This window comes from Glycine soja, chromosome 10 (assembly GCF_004193775.1).
Source record: "Glycine soja cultivar W05 chromosome 10, ASM419377v2, whole genome shotgun sequence".
NCBI classification, from domain to species: Eukaryota; Viridiplantae; Streptophyta; class Magnoliopsida; order Fabales; family Fabaceae; genus Glycine; species Glycine soja.
This window is the reverse complement of record NC_041011.1, coordinates 27,174,969-27,186,387: the sequence shown is the minus strand read 5'-3', so window position 1 is coordinate 27,186,387 and position 11,419 is coordinate 27,174,969. Positions and strand designations below refer to the sequence as shown.

At 33.8% G+C, this 11,419-nt stretch overlaps 1 protein-coding gene across 1 annotated transcript; it reads right to left on the bottom strand.

Annotated features, from left to right (window-relative positions):
- Nucleotides 1-1,663: 1,663 nt before the first annotated feature.
- LOC114370200 (protein trichome birefringence-like 36) lies at nt 1,664-4,603 on the bottom strand. Its single transcript, XM_028327489.1, has 5 exons — nt 4,152-4,603; nt 3,162-3,333; nt 2,900-3,081; nt 2,598-2,756; nt 1,664-2,119 (listed from the first exon to the last, which is right to left on the bottom strand). Exons 1-5 carry the CDS (start codon nt 4,484-4,486, stop codon nt 1,819-1,821), a joined length of 1,149 nt encoding a protein of 382 aa, XP_028183290.1. The 5' UTR covers nt 4,487-4,603; the 3' UTR covers nt 1,664-1,818.
- Between the last annotated feature and the right edge of the window lie 6,816 nt (nt 4,604-11,419).

Sequence of the window (11,419 nt, the reverse complement as noted above, 5' to 3'; positions counted from 1 at the left end):
CAATAAATTTTCGTTTTCAGTGTTTTTAGTTGAGAACAGAAACCTCATTTCGAGTAAAATGAAATTGTGATGACAATGAATGTAATTTTAAGCAAATCTAAAAATACAAAAAGACAAGAAGTCAATATATCATAAATTTTCAGTATTTTTATTTCATGAAAACAGAAAATAAGAAGTCAAACCAAACATATTTTCAGAATTCTAATCTTTTAAAAATGAAAACAGTTTTCAGAAAATGAAAACAGGGAATGAAAACAGAAAATGAAAATGCAAACCAAACACACCCTTAAATCCTCTAAATAATTACTTTCTCCATTTTAATTCCCTCATCCAAACACACTCATCTTTTTTCTATTTACTCAAATCATGCAATGGCTGTATGCTTTACACATCTTGTGAAAAAAAAATAGTCTTTTGATTTCCAACTGACCAAACAATTCCAAGTTTTTTCGTTTACCTTCAGCTCATATTTTTAGAGGCAACGCAGTGGTCAAGATTTGGTTCAATTCAACTATCATATTTCCTAAAAAAGAAAAAGATTTGGTTCAATCATAAAGTTTTTCACAAAAATCACGAAATCAAAGGAGGAGATGGAGGATGTTAATTTGGTATTTTTGCTTTTTACTTTTCCATTGTATGATGCTTTGTTTATGCTAGTATGCTTTTATGTAACAGCATCATTTCAATGAGGCTTTAACACGTCCTAAAAGCTCCTTTGTTCTATGATTCTCTTGCCCCCCATTTGGTGTTGCACTCATTTGAGTACCATTTCACTCTCCCCCGCGCCTGTTGTTCCAAGTTTTTTTCTTCTTTTTTTTATTAATTAAATCTATGTTTTTGAGTTGTGTTATTCATACTATAATTTATATAAAATACCTTTTCTTTTTCTCTCTCTTTTCAGTTTTCATCACAACAGTGGTCCCATCTTATAACTTTTTTTTCTTCTTTTCCTCTTTAACTCTCATTGTTCTAAAGTTTGTTATACGAATAACATTATTTTTGTATTAAACAAATATGAAATAACAGATTTTAATTTTTCTTTTTCTATTTCTCTCTGTTTTCATGTTAAACAGCAGTGAAACACATATAAGATAGTTGTTCTCTTAGGTTTTTAAAAAAATTGTTAGGTTTTTTTTGTAATTGTTTTTGTTAGTAAAGATACTTTGAGATTGTTCTTCCTCTTCTAACTTTTTTTTTTCTTAAAATGAGAGATGAAACCTGCTTCGTGAAAATCATACTGAAAAATCCAGTGCTATATATCCATCGATCAATAGTAAATTACTAATAAACTTAAATGCGTTTTTGATTTTTAATAAATATTTGATTTTTGAATTTGTTCCTTAGTAAAATTTTATTTTGCATTAAATCCATAATAAAATAATAATTTTATTTTTGGTTCTCGATATTTTATTATAGTCCTTGATAAATTAACAAACTTTGTGTTTACTTTATTATAAATTAACTAATTTTGGTTTAGTCCTGACTAGTGACAAATAAAAAAATTTATCAGGGAACAAACATAACATTAAGTCATTTATCAGGAACTACAAAAATTATTAAAGACTAAAACTAAAATTATTATTTTATTAGAGACTAAACATGAAATAAAAATTTATTAAAAAATAAATAAAAAATTAAATATTTATTAAGAATGAAAAATATATTTAAGCCTTGCTAATAAATAACACCAAACAAGCAGGTAATTTGCAAGAGTAACCATGAAAGGCTGTAGAGTCTAGATCATTGTAAGTAAATGCTGATATAGATCAAGCAATTGTTGTACACTGTATACATTTCACATAACACATTCCATTATAGTCACAGCAGTGCACTCAGCATCTCATTCCAAATATCAGGCACCCCAGGGAGGCACCAATGGCTGCAATCAGAGGAATGGCCTTTTCCTGGTTTCTGCTTCTCATCTTGGCTTATTACCCTCCTATATACCGAGGGATGCCCGTCTCTGCGCAACGCGGTCATTGTTGTGATGTCTTGCAGATATACTGGAAATCTCATTCTCTTCAACACTCCTTGTAGCACTGCCAAAGGTTCAGGAACATGTAGGTGGCTGGAAAATGGTAGAGGCTGCTTCTGATTGTAGCATTTCCAACCATTTTCCCTGTATATAAAAACCAAGGAACCACTATGTGTGAACAAAAGAAAGAATGATGATTACATTCTAATAATTGTTAACATAGAGAAGAGAAGTGACATATAGAGAACAAGAAAGGAGACTAGGATTTGATAGCATTAACAATTGTAAAGTCAGTCCCATTCCTAACCAGAAAGTTAGCTTTTAGCCATTGTAGATGGAAAGCCCAAGACTTTATAAATTGAAAATTGAAAAAAGAGAATAAATTCTGGTACGAGCTGCTACCAAATGATAAGAATCATGGGAGAACCACACCATGAAAGCTACTCACTATAGTTGACAAGATCAAGGAAAGGTCTTACAAACTCCATAACAGAATATAATACTTAAAATATGAGACTCAAAAGTCGTACCTTGCTTGGGTTGGGTCCCAACACATTTTCTTTTTCTTAAATGAAAAAAGAGGACAAAGGCAAAGTTTAAGGCAAATAGAAATAGATAGTACCTGTTATGCCTAGGAGACATGCTTCTAAAAATGACTTCAGTTCTCCTAGGGTTTAGATTTTGATCCACCCACCTTGCCCATGTACTGAGTCCTTTCTGGTAAGCAACCATAGGATTCATATTCCTGGTGAGATTGTTTCCCTCCATGTAGTAATCCCACCTGGTATTAATCAAGATAGAACTCATTGATATATGTTAACAACTTAAAACTAAAGAAGAAAGGAGCATATAAAAACATTTACTTAAAAATTTAAGTTTAAATAGAGAAAATGGAAAAATTCTAAAATGAGAAATCTTTCTTACGAGCTGGTTTGATCTGGGTGAGTCCACCAATGGGCTGAATCAAATACAAGGATATCAACTCCTCTCCAATACCTTGCATTTTCTTCAATCAAATCAAGATGTAAAATTCTCTTATTTTCTGAACCTTTCTTCAGTTCTACCAACAGGGGTGCCCAGAAAAACTCAATTGAGGTCTCAAAATCCTTCAGGTGAACATTATGTTGTCACTAATTTTCAGAAAAGGAAAAGAAACCATGTTTTGATAAATGTCTTGCACTCTTACCATGGCATGGAAGGCCATTCCAGGTCCGTTATAAGTCACCCTTTTTCGACCAGTTGGAATAACTCCTTGCACTAAGCAAACAAGAGATTCCCACTGATTTCTCATTATTGAATCGCCCACCAGCATTATTCTCTTTCTTCTCATTCTTCCTAGAAACCTTAGTGCATCAAATCTGTACATGTTATGAAGAAGTTAGATTCATAAGCACAAATTTGTCCATGACCAAGTATTGATCTCATTTTAAAAACTCATTATTGCTACAGAAGCTTGACATAAGCTAATTGTAACTATATATAACACAAACAATCTGAGAGAGGAAGTATCACAATTCAGACAAAAAATAAGGGGGAAAAGAATCTAGATCAATGAAGGGTCGGAATTAGCAAGTCTCATGTGCTCTTTTCCAATCCCGCACCATCACTAGCATAGTAACATCCCATTACTCTGATTTAAAGTTGACCAAGATTAGATAAATACTTGAGCAACAAAACTTAGATTATATTAACAGAAAACACAACAACAGTGCAGTAAACTTTACTGATTAAGTGGACGCAGGGTATACTATCTAGTAACATTTTATTTCTCAGTATTTAACAATTATTTGAGTGTGTAATCATATATACTAATAAAGTAAAATATGATAAACAACATATTCATGACATTAGTGTACAGATGAAAACAAAATGGTGGCAATGTTAACAGTTGTACATGCTTGCATAATCTAAATACGGAATTAATGGTGCTTTTATTTTAGTTCCTAAAAAATATCTAAATTTTGGTTTGTCCTTGACTTTTAAAACCAATAATTTGATGCAAACTTTAATAAGTCTCTAAAGTTAACACTTTGTTCCACTGTACTTCGATCAAAATTTGGATTTTTCAAAAATATAAAAAGTACTAAAACAAATGTTTAAAATGTTGGGAACTAAAACAAAATTGATGTTTTTTCATACCAAAAACATCACCAACCCAATAAATATTTATATATACCTTGGCATGGTACAACCACTTGGCTTCCACTTCCACTTCTCATAGTCAGAATCAGGTCTCCCATTCCTTTGACAAGTAACTGCAGAGCTGAGATATGGACAACTAGAGTCATAGAGAGGGTAAGAGTCATCATAAACCCATTTTCCAACAGAAATGTCACATCTCTTCCTAGAATCTCTGTTGCTTTGGGCCATGCTAACATCATCATCAGCTTGCACCAGAATGCCAACCCCATCCTCAGGGTTCAGAAGGGACAATGTGCAGTGGAACAAGCTCAGGAAGGTACCACACAACAAGAAAGACGAAACAAGCAAGTGAATCTTTGGTGTTGCCATGGAAAAGAAAGAGTGTGAAGGGTCCTAAATGGAAGAGGGTTTATGTAGATTGGAATCGCTTAGTGTTTTGAGTTAAAGTGTTTGATCAAGGCATGACTTGCGGTGGTGTTGGAGGTGTGGACCATGAAAATGTGAAAATGTGTTACTTGTAATTATTGCCATTGCTGACACTGTAGTAATTGACCAATGTGTTACCTTTCTTCTTTTCATCTATGGCTAGTACCTTTTTTCTTCTTTATAATGAATGAAGTGATCCTTGGAATTGAATAATTGGTTCTGTTTTGTTAAGACAGGTAGGCATGTGCATTTGTTGTTGTCTCTTAGACATTTAAAGTAGTTTCAGTGATGAATGGTTTCTGCTTTTGTTTTTCGCTTTTTTTTCTTTCATAGGAGCACCAGAATAAATGCTCTGCTATTACTAAGTTAACTGACACTAAAACAGGTGCCATTCAGTTAATGAATTTTTTTATAAAAATTATCATGCTTTTTTCCTTTTAATTTTTAAATTTTGTACCTTGTGTGAAACAGCACTCTGTTTTGGTCTTCTGTATGTCCAATTGTTAGATAAATAATTAGGAACTCATAAACAATAAGTATAACAGTAGAATAAGTTCAAATAGAATCATAATACATACAAAATTTATAATAATTAATTAATACAAAACATAAAATTTAATAGTAGAATAGTTTAAAAAGTTTGGGTTGAAGTTTTCTATGTGCTATTCTTAGAGAGAAAACGCATAATAAATTAATAGTATATGCCTCTCTCCCAGATACGACAGCCCGTTAATCCAATCGATTGCAGCGAAAGGATCCTGAACCAAAGAACACCATGCTCCAAACATATAGTTTGTAGTAATATAATATAATTTTATAAAAAGGAGAAATAGGCAAATGGTATTTTGTTTTAGGTTTTGCCTCTGCATTCTCCTTATTTTTTCGTAAGAGGAAGCTATATAAAAGCAAAAAAAAAAAACCCATCAAATGTGTAGTCCATGTGATACTCTCTATCCCGACATACATATTTATATAATATCATACATGAAAATGTGAAATTAATTAAAGAGATTTTATTCAATGAACATAAAAAGAGTTCACGTGGATAAAAGATTTACACCACGTTAATCATCAAATTAAAAACTTATCAAATAAAGGTATGAAAATATCTCTCACCCAAAACAAGGTCGTCCAATTTTTACAAAAGGAAACAAGTTAAGCAGGGGAATAACATAAAGTACTTTGAAGTCATCCACCTAACCATCTGCTCCCATAAACACAAGGTTCGAGATCATTACAGAATCCAAACATAAATAGCACACAGGGAGTGAGTTATCACATTCCTAAATAGGTAGAGACAAGCAAAAACACACACACACACACACACACACACACACACACACACACATATATATATAATAAGTTCAACTTAGCACAATTCCCTTCATGTTACCACTCATTACGTAACATCACTTGTCCCAATGTTTCATCACAAAATCACATTTCACACCTTCACATTAATCACGTGTTCAGAACAACACATCTCAAATACAACACAACATCTCACACTCACACAATTCATTATCTATAATCACGTAACAAGTCGCAATGATCATTACACTAAGACTCAATCCTATATGTAATGTGGTACCATGTCTGTGAAAATCCTCAACGGGCGCATAGGACTACATGACAAGACAGACCACACACTGGTAAGTCTGCTCACTCTCACTAGGTAAAATCATATAGAGACCAGTCAGGGTCACCGAAAATGCTTCAACCATGTGGGATCGGCACAGGCTTAAAGGAGCACTCAAACCGAGTGTATTTACCCTGAAGGTCTAAACTCTGAAGAGTCCGTTAGGGCCTCGACCTCCTGATTTAGGTCCAACCCAGAAAACATTTTAGCATGCAGACTCTATCTAGGAACTGCACAAAACACACGATTCCTCAATTGTTCTCAGAATAATTTTAACTCGTCGTGCCTCAAAGTGATTAAACGTTTCGGGTTCCCACAGTGGATCCCATCATAATACTTGTCGTGCATTAACTCGTCACCCTTAAATGGTCTTATAGTCGTGTGATTGTACGATTCATAGCTCACAACTCAATGCACACAACATCTCAATATGCATGTATCTTACAATTCAACACATACTCAATTTATCACATACACTCAATCTCAATCACAATGTTATAATCCTAAAGAAGCATGTTATCACACTTCATGAATCATATACATATCACACAATATTAATGTATACATGAAACAAACACAAACTTTACCCATGAACTATGCATTACACCTAACTACTCAATTGTTCTCAAAATCATTTTAACTTGTTGCGTCTCAAAGTAAGTCAACTTGTCAGTTTCCCTCAGTGAACCTATCATAATACTCGTCATGCATTAACTTGTCACCTTTAAAGAGTCTTACAGTTGTGTGATTGCATAATTCATAGCTGACAACTCAATACATACAATATCTCAATACACATGTATCTCACAATTCATCACATATTCAATTTATCACTTACACACAATCTCAATGACAATTTCATGACCCCAATATAACAATTTATCATGCTAATCTAGTAAGTCTTGTCCAAAACAAAAATGAATTATACAAAAATGCTTCTCACAACATGCGGAGTAAAACCCCTTAAACAATTTCACATAACCATATCAAAATCATAGGTTCAAAAACACAAAAAACCACCACGAGCACTCAATTTTATCAACAATTTGCATCAGGGCATCACTTGGCCCATCAAACATAACAATCTGACGATTATAATCATAATGGAAGAATTAAAATACAATAAATATTCCAAAATAAACCTCTAAGGATCCTTACACATGTTTATTCTAACTCCAATGGCGATAAACCCATCCCTTACCTCGAAGCGGGCTCATGTGTGTAGTTTGGCAATGATAGCGATGTCTTTAGTGGTTCCCTAGGATTCCATAAGATTTTTCTTCTGGTTGCTCTGCTAGGGTTTCCAAGAGTTAGAGAGAAGGTGAAGGGATTGGAGCCTCAATTTCACTATCTCTGTGCAAGGGGTATTTCTCTCTCTACTTAAATTATTCACAAATCCCAATGGTGGATATGTGGGAAAATGAGTTCCAAAGGTGATGTCCAAATTTCACGATGATTCCACAATTAACGAGTTCGGGATTGTAGTTTATTGAGATAGGTTTGGGTGTTTGCAGGAAAAAGAGAGGGTTTTTGGAGAAGAAGAAAGGAAAACAAATTTAAGAGTGTAGAGACGTATCATAAATGTAAAAACTGGCCTAATATATCTCTATTTATAGTTAGGGTACTCTCAGCCTATTTTTTACTCTTTTTTTATTTTATTATTTTAGAAAAAGGAACTCTATTTACTCTTTCATTGAATAAATAACCAATTAAAACATCCCTGTATTTTCTAAAACATCATTTTACTCTATTTATTTTCTAATACTATGAAACCCTTATTTTAATTAACAAAAACTATTTTCTCTCATTTATTTAATTTCTAAAAACTATTAATTTTTAAATAAAACTTTTTTTATATTTGTTTTATGAAAAATGGGGTGTTACAACTCCTTCACCTTAAAGGAAGTTTCATCCCTGAAACTTCGCCGAAAGAACGAAAAGAAAAAGATTACACATCTGGTTCTTGATACTTAGTTGTGTACCAACCTAAAGTGCTCTTCAATCACCCAACTCCTTTGCACTTAGTGATTATGCCTGGCGATTCTCGCTTCCTCAATAATAGTATTTCATAAGTCAAATTTTCTCACGAGAATGACATCTGAATGATAATAGAATGTGAATGGCATACTATTTTGAAGTTGGGTAATATTATAAGAGACACTAATGAGAATCTGAAACGAACAAATAGATACAAGGTAACATGATTGGCCACATGGCTGACTCTTTTTCGAACATGGGACGATTCAAGAAAAGAGGTATAAGTTTCAAGACTTCAACGCTCTACCAATCCTAGTCCACACGTGACTCTCAAGAATAAATGATTTACTTATATTCGGACCTAGGTCTCTTCCCTCAACATTATCTTCCTCATTTCGGTATACTTGACTCATAACTCTCACTTAGTTTCAAGGGATTCTAACGGTTTCACTCTAAGGTTTCCTACCTAATACTAATTGGGTGCTAACTGGATAAGCAAAGCAGACAACTCCTCATTTCCCTAAACTTGTTCAAGCTTAAAGGTAATCTTGACACACCTATACTCATGCCACTATATAACTTCACACTTAAGGTTGAGGGTTTGACTATTGTTCATGATGTCTAAGTCTCTAACTAGGACACTAGTCATATTAAGGGTTTCCTACTCAAGTTGTAACTACTAAGCTAGCTTTAACGATTAAAACTAAACTCACAACAAGATTCTTAAGAATTCTATCCATCTCTTCTACCTCGAATTCAACTCCTAAGGTTCTGACAATGTGTCAAACTAATAATAATGCCTTCAAAACGTGAAGGCAAACACCATGATTACCAACTCTAGATCATGCGTAGGATAAATCCATTCATGATTCTTGACCTGTCCTGAAACCATAGGCCGCTACTTGGCCTCTTGCATAAGCATTCCTCTAAATTGAAAGCTTTCTCTGGATACTTCACTACCCCAACAAGGACTTACTCGTCTAAGATAACACTCAACGGTTTATGGTGACTGATAAGGGCCATAATTTAATTATTTTTGGGATTAAAATGTTAGAACTTATCTTTTGATTGAAATAGTTTTCTTATAAGCTTCCCTTCTTTCTAGTTGTTTTATATATTGTACATTTAATAATCTTTTTGTTTAAATATGGAAGATTCATCCATGATTCTGTAGGTGAGATAGCATAAACCAAAGGAAAATGTGAGGAACACCACAGAAGGAAGAAGGAATCACAAAGTGGAGCCTGAGCATTGCATAGTTGTGACCATGGATTGCATCCTTCATCATTTCTCATGTTCATCTTGTGCTCTACACAATGATTGGTTAGTTTCTCCAAAGGATTGGATGTAATCTTCGTACCTTTATGTATCTCTTTTGATATTTTATATATGTATGAATCTTTTCTACTAATTATTGGTGATTTCATTTTGTTCGTAATGCTTGATTCTATTTGATCACCAGTTTCATGAAATTGGATTTTAAGTTTGATTGGGAAGTACTCTTAGAATTTGAAATGAATGAATTTACTTTTTACGTTACGTTGCTAGGAATAGAGCATAACATTTTGATTGCAAATAGCACGGATTATGATTGTAATATTGGGATATTTACTTCATATGCAAGGATCCATATTCGGTAAATATTCATCGAATTCTCGAGTGCAAGGAATTGATTGAGGGTAACTTGATCTGTGCATCAGTAATGTTAAAAATGATTCATATATGTTAATCCTATTTGGATACTAAGGCTATGAACAATGAAATTCAATCCTACATTATTCTTGAATTAATTAAATTTTTTATTATTGTTTCTATAATTTTACGTATTTCTGATGCATTAAATTCCATTATTTTTGTTATTCCGTTACTTTAGTTATTTTCTTCTAGTTAAACAAACCCATGATATTTCTTTTAAACTTGTACACAACTATTAAACTGATTACTTTTATTTGCAGGAATTGAGTAACTCAAGTCCATGTGGAGACGATCTCTTTTTATAAAATATGTAACATGCGACGACATTGGTTCACTTGCCAATAGTCTAACAAGTTTCTAGCGCCATTGCCGGGGACTTGAGTCGCTGATGCAAGCTCCATTGGAGCTTGTAGGCCTAGGATCTTCTTCATCAATGGATTCCTTTGCTTCTTGGAAGATGAATGGCAGCGGAATGGAGAAAGGAAGAGAGAGAGGAGATACCACTTCAAGGAGAAGATGAGTCTAGAAGAAGCTCACCACCATAGGAGGCCATGGATAAGAGCTTGGAGGAAAAAGGAGATGAATGAGGGGAGAGGGAGAGAAGAGCACAAAATTTTGTTCTCCAAATGAGCTTTGAAATCTGAAGTTTAATATTCAAATTATCAAAGTTGAAAAAAATGCACACACATGACCTCTATTTATAGCCTAAGTGTCACAAAAAATTGTAGGGAAATTCAAATTTCACTTGAATTTGAAATTGAATTTGTGGAGCCAAACTTTGGAGCCAAAATTCCACTAATTATGATTAGTGAATTTTAGTTATGGTTCAGCCCACTAATCCAAGATCAATTCCAAGATTCTCCACTAAGTGTGCCTAGGTGTCATGAGCCATGAAAAGCATGAAGGACATGCACAAAGTGTGACTATATGATGTGGCAATGGGGTGTAGTAAGCAAATGCTCACCTCCCCCTCTAAAATTTAATTGGATTGGGCTTCTACCAATTCAATTAAATTTATTTCCAACCACACACATCAAATATCCACTTAGTGCATGTGAAATTACAAAACTACCCCTCATACAAAAACTAGTCTAGGTGCCCTAAAATACAAGAGCTGAAAAATCCTATATTTCTAGGGTACCCTACCTACATTATGGAGCCCTAAATACAAGGCCCAAAAATAATGAAACCTTAATCTAATATTTACAAAGATAAGTGGGCTCGTACTTAGCCCATGGGCCCGAAATCTACCCTAAGGCTCATAAGAACCCTAGGGCCTTCTCTGGCATCTCTGGCCCAATCTACTTGGAGTTTTCTATCCAATGCCCTTGCGGGGTAGGATTGCATCATTCGCCCACTCAGTTCTTTCAGATTTAAATTTTCAGTTATATAGGCTATTTTCCTTACTTTTGTGATTATCTCTTTTATTTTGATTTTGTATAAGTTCTCTTTTGTTATATTTTCACTAACCTTGGTTCTTACGAGTTGTTGTAGTGTGTTCTTTTTTCCTTTATGCGAGGTAAATTTCTCGAAGATAAATCGCCATTTGATCCGGAAATTACCAA

Bases quoted from the DNA above. Each gene is read 5' to 3' on its own strand.
- LOC114370200 (XM_028327489.1), bottom strand. From the start codon at position 4,486: ATGGCAACACCAAAGATTCACTTGCTTGTTTCGTCTTTCTTGTTGTGT. The intron at 2,757-2,899 runs GTAAGAAAGATT...GATTAATACCAG, and splicing joins CACCCAGATCAAACCAGCTC to GTGGGATTACTACATGGAGG. The intron at 2,120-2,597 runs GTACTATCTATT...TTTTATATACAG, and splicing joins ATGTCTCCTAGGCATAACAG to GGAAAATGGTTGGAAATGCT.